This window comes from Pelodiscus sinensis, chromosome 2, assembly GCF_049634645.1.
Source record: "Pelodiscus sinensis isolate JC-2024 chromosome 2, ASM4963464v1, whole genome shotgun sequence".
NCBI lineage: Eukaryota > Metazoa > Chordata > Testudines > Trionychidae > Pelodiscus > Pelodiscus sinensis.
This window is the reverse complement of record NC_134712.1, coordinates 168,320,093-168,335,429: the sequence shown is the minus strand read 5'-3', so window position 1 is coordinate 168,335,429 and position 15,337 is coordinate 168,320,093. Positions and strand designations below refer to the sequence as shown.

Below are 15,337 nucleotides of genomic sequence, written 5' to 3'. Positions count from 1 at the left end.
ACGGCTGGCCGGGCCCGCACGTGTGCAATTTATCAGAGTCGCGCATGCGCGATGCTCTCCGAGAGCCGCGCCCACCCTTGATGAGCGGGAAGGGAAGAAGAGGCTGAGAATGAGGGAAGCTGCAGCAGTGAGGAGGGGGCGGGACCAGGGGCGGATATAGGGCAGGGCGAGCAGGGGGGGGGGCTGCCCTGAGCCCGGCATTTCAAAAAGCCCCGCGCATGCGTCTTGGCAAAGGGGGGGGGCTAGTAAAACGGTCATCTGCCCCTGGGCGGGACTAACGGTTGTGGAATGTTCTGCACGTCACGGGTTGGCCCTTGGGGGCGTTACCCGCCGCTAGCCTCGTGCTCCAGTTGCTGTTGCTGCCTTGCTCCGCCCGGGCCCGGAGCAGCCTGGGCCCGAGCGCTGGGGGAGGGGTGCCGGGGCGCACGTGGCGCAGGGCTGTGTCAGTGGCACGCGGGTGCCTTAGGCAAGTGGTAGGAAGGGCGTTTGTGGGGACCGACTCTGAGCATTCAGGGGACCACCAGCCTTTCTGCAAACCATCCCCCCCCCCCCTGCAGGGAGTGTCTGTTGTGTGCACACAGGTGATGCTCTCCTGTGGAGGTATTTATGGACCCTCCCTTACTCATCAGCCACTCTAAAACACTATTGGCATTGTTTCCACAAACCAAAAAGTAGCCCTGGTCAAGAGACTGTGTTGAATAAGATGAATGGTATTTGGGGGAAAGCATTAAAGTGGGGGCACCTGGAGAGAGAGAAAGAGAGAGTGTGTGTGTGTGTGTGTGTGTGTGTGTGTGTGTGTGTGTGTGTGTGTAAGAAAGAAAGAGCTCTCAGTGTGTGTGCATGTGCATGAATGTGGATGGGGGTGTGATGATTTGTCCAATCAGCACATGTTGTGCACACATAGTGGGGGGTGCACTATTTGTTGCAGACTATTGTTTGCATGTGAGTTTGTCACTGTGCATGTGATGTTTAGTATATGTCTGTGCTGATGTGTTATCTGTGTGGCTACGTCTAGACTGGCATGATTTTCCGCAAATGCTTTTAACGGAAAAGTTTTTCCGTTAAAAGCATTTGCGGAAAAGAGCGTCTAGATCGGCACGGTTGCTTTTGCACAAAAGCACTGATTTCGGACAGTAGATCGTCAGTGCTTTTGTGCAAAATCAAGCAGCCAGTCTAGATGCAGCCTGTGTGTTTAGTGAGAGGATGTGTGCCAAAGTGTACCTAGGAGAATAACTGAATTTCAGGGTACTGTGGGTCTCTTATGTTTGGCAAGGGAGAATTTGTCATGTGTATTTTATCAGGATATTATTGTGTGTTATTGTGAAAACATGTCAAGTTTGTGCCTCATTATTTTTTACATCTGCATATGAATGAAATTGTTTATTCATATGTCATTTCAGCACTCTGTATTTGCATAATGTACCAAACAGGGTATACATTTCTGTGTGACAGCATACTGTGTGTGTGCATTGTAATTTTAAAATATCTGTCAGCACGTGAGTTGGGGAATATATGCATGTGCAATACTATGTTGTATGTGTTATGGAGCTATTAATGGCCAAGTTGTAAGAGCGATTCTCCTTATCTTACAGTGATAGTGGCTGACAAGAGGGAGAAGACCAAATCTATTGAACACAAATTACTAATATTGGGAAATTCATAAAACATTTCATAACCTGGCAATTTTTATGCACCATCTCCCCTAAACTATTTGGGAGAAGATAAAATACCTACTTGCAAATATATTGCCACATGACAGTGCAATCCCACTGTTTGATTTGAAGGTCTTTAAATAAACTGTTTAAATAAAAAGCTATGTCTACACTCACGGCTTCTTGCACAAGTAATATGTAAAGGAAGCTAAGTGTGGAATATTGCCGAGCCTCATTTGCATGCCTAATGAGCTACCATTTTTTTCAGAAGAGGCTCTTGTACAAGAAGGAGCGTCTACACTGCCCCTTCTTGCGCAAGATAAACCCTCTTGTGCAACCCAAGAGGGTTTTTCTTGCGCAAGAAGGCGCAGTGTAGAAGCTCTTTCTTGCGCAAGAGCCTCTTCTGAAAAAAAGGTGGCTCATTTGCATATTACTTGCACAAAAAGCCGCAAGTGTAGACATAGCCTAGGTGAAAGGTGCCAGGCTGACAGACCTAGAAAGTGAAGTTCTCTTTTCCAGCAGCCAGCAACACAACAAGATTTCTCTCATCGGGCAATATGCCCCAACCATAGCCTGAAGGGACCGACTACAGAAGACACAGGTCAGTTCAGCATGCATACATGTTCACTGTTTGACTTCTGGGTTGATATTGTCAACAAGGATAACAATCATGTTGGTGATTATGTCAGGTGGATTATTTATGCACTAGAAAATGGACTGAGACCACCAGTTCATTTTCTGTCAGTCTCCCTACAGCAGTCATTAGACAGAAACAATTGATTTGAGTCAGTGGCCAGAAAGTGAAATATTCTCTTTTTTTGTCCAGTGAGATATTCACTCTTTGGTTTTAAAACTGAAGTTCAAATATTGATGCCTGTTTTCTCCTCTGAAGTGACTTTGTACATACAACTTTTTCAATTGTCAGAGAAACAAAAACAATAGAGTACATCATCATCTGGACAAGGACCTCTTATATTAATTGAAAATTAACTGAAACTTAACTAGAAAACTGACTAAAAAATAATTCAGGTTAGGTTTTCTACAAAACACTATTCAGACATTTGGTGAAATTCATCTACAAAGAACAAGAATACATATTAACATTATAACAAGGAAGAGGCCTAGTCTGGATAGTTTAACACAATGGTGGCCCACTGTTGCCCATCACTGGTTTGACAGATTGGTAATTAGTAAAGTTAAGATTATTCACAGAATCTGTGACATCTGCACTTCAGCCCTGGGATAGTGGAGCTGGAGCTGTCAGACATCAGGGGCTGTTACAGCTCCTACCTACTGTGGGTAGATCCAGAGCTCCCAGCCACCATAGATAATGGGGAAACCCCATAGCTCTGACCAACTACATGGATCTGGTGGATCCCACAGCTCCCAGTTACTGCTCAAGCTCAGGAGCTCCCAGAGCTCCCAGGCAGTCGTGGCAGTTGCTGTACCCTACACCTTAAGCATCCTGTCGAGCAGCAGGGCCAGCGCTCAACCCTTTTTGTCACAGTTAATTTTAGCAATTATGGGCTTCTGTGAATGTTTTGTTTGTTGTCAATTACCTGTCTATAACTTTTACTCAAAGTAACTATGACAAAATCTTAACGTTAGCAATGAGTTGTATGTTGGACAATCGGCTGAATATATTTCAGATTATCAATAACAGAAAGTTTGACTTGATGCCTTTTGAGTTGAAGCTCTTACTCCAGTACTTTATGGAAATATGTTCAGATCAAAGCAACTTCCATTCCATACAGTGCCCTTCCAGGTAGGCTCAGCAGAGCGATGGGAGATAGAGTAACATGGGAACTGATCCCAGTACAGTGAAAACGTGGATTTTGTAATGTTGTTTCCTATGTTATAACTAATTCTGTAAATAATGAATTCCATGGTAAAATCCTTACCTGATACCAATCAATTTAGCTCCAGTGAAGTCAGCTATACTTAGGAATAGAGCCTTAGCTGTTGTAAATAGACATAGCCCCGCTAACTTCAGTTGAGCTATATCAATTTCAACCAGCTGAGCATCTGGCCCATTGAACAGTTCTATGCAGAAAAGGCATATTGTGTAAATCAGTTCCCCAAACCACAATTTATATGAGCTAAACTTATAGTGCAACAACAGTATATTTTAGAAGTGTTTGATGTTTTGCTGTGTTTCATGTAATCACAGAAAAATGGCAGGAAAGAAGAAAGAAATTCAACTACAGGTATAAATCATGTTTATTATTTGAGTAATTCTAGAGTTCAGTAGAATTGTTGACATTTTTAGAGATACTAAATTCTGAGTTTGTTTTATCTCAGGCCATAATAACCAATCAAACACAATGGGATGAAATGTTGCTGACTAAAGGTGTAACAGGTACTATTACTTTTTTCCTACTAATGAAATGTGTGCATTTTTATCTTTTTTTCATTTTGTAACCCCTTTCCTGCCTAGGTATTTCTCACTGTGCACACACTTCTAACTTCCACTTCCCATTGGCTTGCCCCTGAAAGCTAAGTGTTCTGGAAACCTGCATAAAGCTTAAGTAAACATGCTTTGTGTTGCTACATGAAGACTTGAAGATTTTGAAATTCACTCTCCTCAACTGGGAACAAGATACAGGGCTGCACTACAGCCACTCCACAGCTGCTTCACTAGTCTAAAGGTTGGATTTATAATCCCTGGCACTCCATACTAGGGATGTGAACGACTAGTTGACTATCCGATAAGCAAATGCTTATCGGATAGTCAACAGAGTAGTCACTTTCCCCTCTTGCCACCTTTATCAGAAAGAGAAGGGGGGGAGGAGAGGGAGGAAGGAAGAAGTGCTTCAAAGTAGCAGCGCTGCGTGGAGCCTGGGGCCAGAGCCTGGGGCCAGACCCCGGGATCCACGCGGCGCGGCACTGCAACTTTGAAATGCCACATGCAGCCCAGGGTCAGCTGGAAGCCTGGCGGCACATGGCATTTTCAAAGCGGCAATGTTGCATGGAGCCCAGGGTCAGCAGGGGAGTCCCCCCATCCCCCGCTGACCCTGGGATCCATGCGGTGCTGCCACTTTGGAATGCCACAGGGAGTACAGGGCTTCCAGCTGACCCTGGGCTGCATGTGGCATTTCAAAGCGACAGTGTCACGTGCTCCCTGCAGTGCTTTTTGCCTTTGAAGTGTAGCGACAGCTGGTAAGTCTCCTGGCGAGAACCTGCCTCTGGCACCTCAGTCCCTCTCTTCCCCAATCCTGTGCCCCACTATTTCACATGCACCTATATCCCCTCCCAGATCTGGCACCTCAATCTGCTCCTACCCTAGGTCACATCCCAAAACCCTGCACTCTGGTTCCCTGCCCTAGATCACAACTACCTCCTTTGCCCAAATTCCCTCCCTCATCCCAATCCTTTCTGCACCCAACCTCCATCCCAGACCCCACTCCTCCACTATTAATATCATGGGCGAGTGCAACCACTTTCCAAAATCTTAGGAGTGGCCCCTCATCAAAAATTATTGCCCACCCCTGGGCTAGTGGGTGATGTGATCAGCAGACTAAGAGTGAGAGTGAATGGGTAGTGAGTAGGGGTGCATGAATGGGTAATTGATTGCCCACTAAGCATCACCCTTATAGGCAGAACCCTGTGGGGGTCAGGAGTCACTTCCACACCCCATGCAGAGAGGCAAAAAGCAGAAGTTCATTGCCCTGCATTAGGTGTGGGTGGGGGAAAACAGGAGCTGGCTGCTGAACAGAAGCTGGCTCCTGCTGCCCTAAGCATAGGAAGTGGGTGGCGACAGTGGCATCCAGCAGCCGCAAGCACAGGAGCTGGGTGGGGCAGGAGCAGAAGCCAGCCCACCTTCGCACAGGCCTACTGGCTCCTGCTGTCAGTAGGCCAGTAGTGGCAGCCTCGCATGGGGTGTGGGAAAAGGCAGGAGCACGATAGAATAAACTTCCGATAATCTGGAACCTATCAGATATACCAGAGTATCAGGAGGTACTATAAGCTGGTTATGTATATACTGTATATAGTATATACTGTATATAAAGTGTTCTTAACCCTTTTTATTGTACATATTGTATACAGTATACTGTAATGTTTTAGTTTTTTTACCCTTTTCGCTTAGTTCAGCTGCTGCCGCTGTTACCTTCTGACTCATTTTTTGCCAAAGCTCACTCCCTAGGCTCTTGCCATTTTGATGCCAGACTATCAGGAGTGCCGGACTATTGGATGCTGGACTATTGGAGTTTTACTATACTACTTAAACCTTAGAGTTAACTGGTTAACTGATTAACTGGTTAACTGATTAACCAGGATTTTACATCCCTAGTAGCAAGTAAGATTGAGAGACAGCCCGCATGCATGATGGGAAGGAGGAAAACAGCCCACAAAAGACGAGTCAGGGTATGGAAAGAAACATCCAATGGAAGGGCCAAAGGAGGGAGAGACAATTAACAGTAGATATAGGAAAGGAAGGGCAACCAAGACAAAGGGATAGGGGAAGGAGAAATTCATATGTCTGCATTCCCATGACTAAATAAATAGTCTTACAGACTAAGACAGTTAAGCTGAAGCCTAATTGTTTGAGAGAATACCAAAAAGTAATGTTTTTCAGAAGAAAAAAGACCAAAAATGGATTTAGAAATACATGTATGTCAGTGCCATTGCCAGGACTACCTCTATATATTCACAAAAAAAATTATTTTATAAACTATATGAAACAGATTAATTTCATTCTAGTTTTTTATGTTTTTAGTAATAGATGTGTATCAAGCTTGGTGTGGGCCTTGCAAAGCTGTGGTAAATTTATTCAGAAAACTGAAAAATGAGCAAGGTGAAGATGGCCTTTTGCATTTTGCTGTGGTAAGGATGTAAATTCTATTTAGAACTTCAGTGCCAAATAGATACCTATAAATAGATAAATGTGTCACCATAATATCTGAGTAGCAATAGAGTCGGGTGAATTTGGCTTGCTTGTAATTTTTTCTGCATATCTCCTTAAAATAATAATATTGAAGTTTATAATGTAAAGAGGGAAAAGCTGAAAAATAAAATGTTTTTGAGAAAATTTTCAACTGGAAGACCAGGATAAAATGGCAGCTACAGTCTAATGCACTAAAGATATGTGTTTCACAGGTTCATTCTGAGTTTTCAACCAGGAGCTTATAATACTTGTCAGTATGGCTGCAGGTTGCTTTTGTTGCATTCAAACAAAAAGCAAGATGACAGAAGCAGCGTGTCTAGCCTATGGCAAAGCCGTTAAAAAGTATTATGCACTCACCATAACCACAATAGTTACCACTGATATCTTCAGCAGCAAGCACCAAAAAACTGTATAATCACAGATAGCACTATGTGGTGATTGTTGGCAAATGCACTTTAAATGGAGATAATTTTTCCAGCATGCAAATGCGGAGCACTACTATTTGGTCAACAGATAAGTCAGCAAGATTTTTATCCTACAGATCTTTAGCACAAAGATCTCCCCCTGTTAAGTTTGGAGTCTAAGAATCTAATACCATATAGCTATCTATATATTTTAGAAACGGGCATCTGTCTGCCTGCCTGCCTGTCTGTGAGTCCATTCTTTAAAGAATTCCTAAACGATAAGAGCTTACAAAGATAGTTTCCCCAATTATCACCCCTAATGTCATTACCTCACAGAAACTTCCCCTAATATCACCCCTGTGTCATTACCTCACAGAAACTAACCTTCCCCCCTCACCGCCACTCTGTTCTAAAATTTGATTTGTCAATTTCACACGCGTTCTTTTTTTTTATTGTCACTTTGGTATATATGGTTGTGCTGATTTTCTTCCATATATTGATCTGAGGAAGTGGGTCTGGCCCACGAAAGCTCATCACCTAATAAACCATCTTGTTAGTCTTTAAAATGCTACATAGTTCTGTCTTTTGTTTCAGCTACATTAGACTAACATGGCTGCATCTCTATCAGTATTTTATCAAATAGTTTTTGAGTTTGTGTGTATTGTATATGAAAAATACATTAATAAAACAAAGTTACTGTTAATAAATTTTATTACATGCATTTGTCAAATCTTTATGTAGTGTGGACCACTGCATTCCGTTAAAAGCATTTTCGGAACATAGCGTCTAGATTGGCACGGACGCTTTTCCGCAAAAGCACTTTTTGCGGAAAAGCGTCCGTGCCAATCTAGACTCGCTTTTGTGCAAAGAAGCCCCAATCACCATTTTTGCGATAGGAGCTTTTTTGCGGAAAACAAATCTGAGCTGTCTACACTGGCCCTTTTGTGCAAAAGCTTTGCACAAAAGGGACTTTTGCCTGAATGGGAGCAGAATAGTATTTCCGCAAGAAGCACTGATTTCTTACAGTAGGAAGTCAGTGCTTTTGTGGAAATTCAAGCGGCCAGTGTAGACAGCTGGCAAGTTTTTCCGGAAAAGCGGCTGATTTTGCGGAAAAACTGGCCAGTCTAGACACAGCCTGGGAGTAATTCCATACTCTAATAAGAATACAGCGGTAGGGACACCTGACCAGGATAGTGATAGTGATTATGAAATGCTAAGGGAGATTAGAGAGGCTATTAAAACTAAAAAATCAATAATAGTGGGGGATTTCAGCTATCCCCATATTGACTGGGTACATGTTACCTCAGGACGGGATGCAGAGATAAAATTTCTTGATACTTGAAATGACTACTTCTTAGAGCAGCTGGTTCTGGAACCCATAAGAGGTGAGGCAATTCTTGAGTTAGTCCTAAGTGGAGCACAGGGATCTGGTCCAGAAGGTAAATATAACTGAACCACTTGGAAATAGTGATCATAACATAATAACATTTAACATCCCTTTGGTGGGAAAAACACCTCAGCAGACCAACACTGTGACATTTATTTTCAGAAAGGGGAACTATACAAAAATGAGATTAGTTAAACAGAAATTAAAAGGTACAAAGAAAGGGGTAAACAGTGAGGTGGCAACATTTGCACATGACACTAAACTGCTCAAGATAGACCAAAGCAGACTGTGAAGAGCTTCAAAAAGATCTCACCACACAATGATTGGGCAACAAAATGGCAAGTGAAATGTAATGTTGATAAATGCAAAATAAAGGACATTGGAAAAAGTAATCTCAACTATACATACAATAGGATGGAGACTAATTTAGCTATAGCTACTCAAGAGAGAGATCTTGGAGTCATTGTGGATAGTTCTCTGAAAACATCCACTCAATGTACAGCAGCAGTCAAAAAAACAAACAATTTTAGGAATAATTTTAAAAGGACTAGAGAATAAGCCAGAGAACATCTTAATGCCTCTCTATAAAACTATGGTACGCCCCCATCTTGAATACTGTGTACAGATGTGGTCGCCTCATCTGAAAAAAAGATATATTGGCACTGGAAAAGGTTCGGAAAAGGGCAACAAAAATGATTAGCGATTTAGAACAGGTCCCATATGAGGAGTGATTAAAAAGACTTGGACTTTTCAGCTTAGAAAAGAGGAGACTAAGGGAGGATATAATAGAGGTCTGTAAAATCATGACTGGTGTGGAAAAAGTGAATAAGAAAAAGTTATTTACTTGTTCCCATAACATAAGAAGTAGGGGTCACCAAATGAAATTAAAAGGTAGCAGATGTAAAACAAATAAAAGAAAGTTTTTCTTTATGCAACACACAGTCAACTTGTGGAATTTCTTGCCAGAGGATGTGGTGAAGACTAGGACTTTAACATGGTTCATAAATGAACTAAAGTTCATGGAGGTTAGGACCATCAATGACTATTAGCCAGGATGGGTAGCAATGGTGTCCCTACCCTCTGTTTGTCAGAGGCTGGAAATGGATGACAGGAAAGGGATCACTTGGGCTATGTCTGCACTGCAGTGCTATTTTGGAATACTGGAGATATTCCAAAATAGCTATTTCGTGCCTTTTGACCATGCCCATTATTTTGAATATAATATTCCAACGTCCCTGTAAGCCTAATTCCATGAGGAGTAAGGGACGTTTCAGAATAGCGATTTATTTTTAAGTAAGTGCTGTGTAGAGAGCACCAGATTTTGAAATAAGCTATTTCGAAATAAGATCAAAATAAGATACACAATTTGCGTAGCTCAAATTGCATATATTATTTTGAGCTACAAGTGCACTGTAGACACATCCTTGATGATTAGCTGTTTGGTCACTCCCTCTGGGGCATCTGGCATTGGCCACTGTTGGAAGACAGGATACTGAGCTAGATGGATCTTTGGACTAACCAGGTATCGCTGTTCTTATGTTCTTATCCTATGACATTTCAATGGCAACTACAGCCATTACTTACATAAAAAAGCAAAATTAGGACAGAGTATTTTTAATGTAAACAAGAAGGAAAGCCTGTGCAATGTGACCAGCAAGGCTGACTACAGCAAGTGTTTTAAGGTCTAGTAGTGGTCCACAGCAGTGTTCCCTGTAAATTGCATGCTTGTGAGGCTATTTGGGAAAGATTTTAATATTGTCAAACCGATTAGCAGAGCATCCACAGCTTTTTGTTTCTACTGATGGTGCACATTTATATACGCCTTGGTGCACATGAAACTTGATTCCATACAGGGATGGAAAAAATCCACAGAGGGATAGAAAAGATTAGAGGGAACACTGGTCCACAGAACCATGGTTTGAGAATCAGTCTGTAAAAGTTCTCAAATATCTATCTATCTATCTATCTATCTATCATAATCTATTTGTCCTTATTTTAGGCGGAGGCTGACAGCATTGTGACCCTGCAGACATTTAGAGACAAATGTGAACCTGTTTTTCTCTTTTGTGTTGTAAGTGCAATATACATCATTGGCTTTTACTTTCATGCTGCCTGTTTTTGTATTTATCAATATATTGAAAATAAATGTGAAGTTGTACAGATGTGAATTATAGCTTTACAATTTTAGTGTATTGGATATTATTGGATATTGAACATGCTAGCCATTGTAACAGTGAGTCATGTTTTATATGTTTTTGGCATGCAGAAAAGAAGGGGTATTAGCACAGTACTTTTGCTAAGAAAATTCTCTGTTATACTAGGACTATCAGAATGGCCATAAAGTCAGACTAAAGTCCATCTAGCCCAGTACTTTCAAATAGTAGCCAATGCAGGTGCCCCAGACAGAATGATCAGAACAGGTAGTCATCATAAAGTGATCCACATGTCTGTACTAGATGTACATTATGCCAGACCTGATTGCTAACTCTGTAGACAATGCTTTTTTTTTTCTACTTAAAAGTTTTGAAATTTGGATTCCAGCAGCTAGAGGCAAATAACCAAGATGCATTAAGGAGACTGATAATAGGCTTGCTCTGTTCCTCTCTATGTGAATGCAGCCAGATGAAATTAAGAGTATTTCTGATCTCACCAAAAGCTAGCCAGATTCAAGAATGCTGCTCACACATATATGTGGCAGAGCAATGAGCAGAGGAAGGAAACACAACAGGGAGGGTAATAAAGGAAGCGGTGGAGAAATGGAGGAACTAGAGCTGAGATGAGGAGAGTGACAAACAGTGGAGGGAAGAAACCTTGAAACGGGGAGGATAGGTAGGAAGTGAAAGCAAAAATGGTATAATTCTGTACCAGTGAAGTGAATGGAAGCTCTGTCATTAACTTTAGTGGACTCAAGTTCAGATCCTAAAGGAGTAAGGAGGCAAAGAGTAACAAAAAAACAAGAATAGTCAAAAATGGGAAGAGATGGAAGTAAGGAAAGAGAACAGCAAGAGAGATGGAAAATTTAAGACTGATTCTCATTTATATTAAGGTCCCTACATCATTCTATCAATGTAAATGGACCTTAATATTAAGTAAATTTACACATGTAATACTTAAAGTCTCTTTATATAGTGAAAACAGTATAAAGGGATTTCAGAGGAAATGAGAATCAAGCTTCTATGTTCTTTCCTTTCCTTTTCTTTTGGCTTTTAAGAAAATTAGTTGTAAGTGAATTTGTGAAAGGTGTCTGATTGCTAGTCCTGGACATTCCGTTGCACTATGTTTTAAGGGCCAGATTCTGCAGTTCTGAATTGAACAAAACTCTTATTGTTGCCAATAGCTTTTTTGCTCAAATAAGAATAGCAAATTTTGGCCATTATAGAACAGATACATCCTGGGTATCAGTAGTAGTAGTATCTCTATCCTGCTTCATACTCAACTTAGATGAAGAACTTCTGAGGGTCAAAGCATGTTTAATCTAAGGGTATGTCTACACAGCAAAGTTATTTCGAAATAATAGCTGTTATTTTGAAATTATTTTCCTAGTGTCTACTCAGCCAAACCACTATTTCAAAATTAAATTGAAATAGCAGAGGGCTAATTTCAAAATTGGTAAACCTCATTCCACGAGGAATAGCACCAATTTCGAAACTGCTATTTTGAAATAAGTGTTGTGTAGACGCTGACCTGCTGGCCACTCTGGACACAACCAGGAAAACTCCTCTCAGGAAAGCTTTGGAGCAAAAATTGTGCTACCTGAAAATGGATGCGGCAACCCATGGAAACAAATTTCCTTGCAATCAATGCTCAGTACTACGAAGAAGGAAAAGATAAAGCTGTGGTAAAAACCTTGGACAGAATCAACACTGAAGGGCGTCACAATTCTTCCTACGTGAAAAGTCAAGTAAAAGCTATTTTAGAAAAATTTGGGATCATTGAAATGCAAGTGCTGAACATCTGCGTTGACAATGCAGCAAACATGACATGTGCCATCAAAAATTTCAGCGAGGACAATGAAACTATTTCTACCTCTGAGAGCAGGGATGTGGACAGAACTGAAGCTATTTTGCCTGATGAAGGAACTAAAGGAATGGATGAAATCGAACTCAACATGGATGCCGCTGCGCAATGGGTTAATGACCCTAGCCTCATACTTCCAACATGGCTTCATGAGGACGACTCAAAAGTCCAACTGATGAGGTGTGGTATTCACACTCTTCAGTTGGCAATCTGGGACGGACTGAACAAAGAACATGCGAAGAAATTTCTGGCAAAATTTTGACAAGTCTTTGTCAAACTACGAACCCCAAGTATTCAAAGTGTTTTGCTTGATCTACATGGGGTAACTCAGTCATTGGATATTGTGACTCACTGGGGTTCAACATTTGCGATGATTGATCAGCTTCTCGTTTTTCAATCTTACTGTGAACAAGTGGCTGCTGCTGGAACAAAAGAACTCAAGTTAACAAAAGCTGAATGGGATGAAGTGAAGAACCTGCGAGACCTCTTGGCAAAGCCAAACGAAACAACCATGAATCTTCAAGCTGTTAATGTAACTCCGGGAGTTTTAATGAAGGAATGGTGAAAACTGTCAAAATTCTTGCAAGAAAATGGTGAACAAATTGCAGAAGAAATTCTGTCCTCCATGCAGAAACTCATGACAATATTCATGTCCTTGCTGGAGTTTATGTTGACCCATGGTATCGGATTCTTCTTACCTCAAGGGAAATACCAAAGGCAAAGGCTCCATAATATTGCTCAATGACTCAAAAAACAAAATCTATTGCTACATTTGAACTTGGCGAAAGAGGTTGAAGAAAACAAAACACAACAGAAGAAGTCATCAACAATCGAATTTGCGGTTTTGGAAAGTACACATTCTTCAGAAATAGAAGGCTGTTCTCAAACTTCCGTCTCTACTCTAAACTTGTTCAAGCGTCCATCCCTGAGACGTCATCAGCCATCGCAGGGAAATGGAGATAATTCAAGCACCAATTCTTCAGAAGATGACGACTTCAAAAAGGAATTGGATAAACAAGAAAGATGCTGGCAAGTTTCTGTGATTCATAATTGTAATGAAGCATTATTCAAGAGAAACTTTTGGGAAGATTGTGAGGCGATGGAGTCTATTGGTAGGCTAAAAGTTGTCTGTTTTTGAGGCCATTCACAGCTACCCACACCGCATTCAGGCTGCCTGTAGAATTGCTTTGAGCATGCCAACAACTCAAGCTAGTATAGAGTGACTGTTTTCAGCTTTAAAGTTAATTTTAAATCATCTGCAGCAGGCTATGAAAGACGACTTGATTTCTGCAATAATTTTTTGCAAGTTGAATTATGAATGCTTCTAGTTTGTATCATTGTTGATGACATTTAAATTGTTTTAAAACTCTGAATAAAAATGTTTTTTTTCAAAATTACAGTATGCATTTTTTTATTTAGTTAAAAATTAATTTGAGTCGGAGAGCGGAATCAGAGCAGAGCTGGAGCAGTCACTGTTGGTGCCGGAACGGAGCAATTCAAAAATTTGATTGCTCCAAATCCTTGGTCCCGAGTGAGGGCAACCAGAGTGCACACAGACAAAAATGCTTTGCTGTCTCTCATCGAGGTAGGCAAGGAAGCAGGGAAACCTGACAACCAGCTGTCTGGAGGGGGTCCATTTAAGCACAGGCCTCAGATAGCCTCAGGCAGTGGCCACACAAAGTAACTCCTGACTTGATGCCCTGCCAGAACTGGTTCCAACCAGCCTTAAATGTGATTCAGTGTCCACTCAGTGCGGACGCACTATTTTGAAATAGCAAAATGCTATTTTGTGTGTAGATGCATTATTTCAAAATAAGCTATTTCTAATTATTTCGAAATTAGATATTTCGAAATAACGCTGTAGTGTAGACATACCCTAATATATAAAGGAGAATGTTTGTGTGCTAAATAACTTGGGCACTATAAGAGCTACTGCAATCAAACTTTGCATGGGGTAACCTTTCCCCCAGGAGAAGGTTTTAAGGTACTTTTGGCAGTGCAGGGAGAAGCGGCGTCCCGGGGGAAGCGGCGGGGACAGTAACTCACTAAGGCCGGTGGTGGAGGTGCGAGGGATGGGGCGGCGCTCCGAGGGGCAGCTGCCCCACTTGCCTCTACCATGCCGTTCCGCTGCGCAGCTGTGTCTGGGGTGGGGGAGCCCCCTCCTCCTCCCACCCGTGATGTCACTCGGCCTGGGCCCCTCCCCTCCGGTGGCAGCCAAGGGTTGCTGCGCGATGGGCTGGAGCTCGTGGCCACTGCTAGAGGGCAGTTGCGGGTGCAGCGGGGCGAACCCAGCAGGGAGGCAGCAGCAGCGGTGCTGGGAGCGGCCCAGAGTCCGGCACAGCTTCCTGGTCACATGGCTGGGAGCCCAGCACCTGCTCGCCGCAGCCCACAGGACAGGGGAGCCCCCGGCACAGCCCCATGGTGCAGCAGGTAGCGGGGCAGAAGTTTCGGGATGGGCGGTGGGGTCGTTGCCCCCCGTGGCACCTGTAGCCCCGGGCGCAAGCTGGGCTGCCCCGCCCACCCTAGGTCCCACAAAGACTGCATATCAGATAAGAATTAAAGATGCCCGGCAAGATTTATTGTTAAGCAAAATATAGCAATTCCTGTCAGTAGACTTGACTGAACCACTATGCATATGTAATTTGTAACAATAGAATAACTCAGTCAGTGGGTGGTCCCACTGCCCCTTTATAAACACCACTTTATATACAAAGACAAACTAGGGATATTAAATTTCCATTAATCAACTAATCGACTAGTTGATGGAATTTCCATTGACTAGTTGATAAGCAAGGGAGCCACAGCGGGTAACTCCTGTCCCTGGGAACTAACCCCACTGCCGCTGTGCTTTTTGAATGTGTTACGAGTTGGCAGCAAGAGAGTGGGAAGTGATTAGTTGTGGGACTAGTCAACTAGTCACTTACATCCCTACTACAAACAAGTTACACATCATTCCTGATATGTCAGGTTGCCACCCTCTGACGCTTCTTAG

General features: G+C 42.3%; 1 protein-coding gene across 7 annotated transcripts in view; it reads left to right on the top strand.

Moving 5' to 3' along the window:
* Positions 1-240: 240 nt before the first annotated feature.
* The window catches only part of NME8 (NME/NM23 family member 8), a 61,994-nt gene continuing 46,897 nt past the window's right edge, over positions 241-15,337 (top strand). For 2 of the 7 annotated variants that reach the window (XM_025185162.2, XM_025185161.2), the window contains exons 1-6: positions 243-600; positions 2,172-2,253; positions 3,823-3,859; positions 3,954-4,011; positions 6,370-6,476; positions 10,328-10,399. In XM_025185162.2, the coding sequence (XP_025040947.1) occupies positions 3,827-3,859; positions 3,954-4,011; positions 6,370-6,476; positions 10,328-10,399 (270 nt within the window). In that variant the 5' untranslated portion in view covers positions 243-600; positions 2,172-2,253; positions 3,823-3,826. Of the gene's footprint in view, positions 601-2,171; positions 2,254-3,822; positions 3,860-3,953; positions 4,012-6,369; positions 6,477-10,327; positions 10,400-15,337 lie in introns of all 7 variants that reach the window. The other 5 variants (XM_025185165.2, XM_025185166.2, XM_025185163.2 and 2 more) reach the window with 5 other exon arrangements.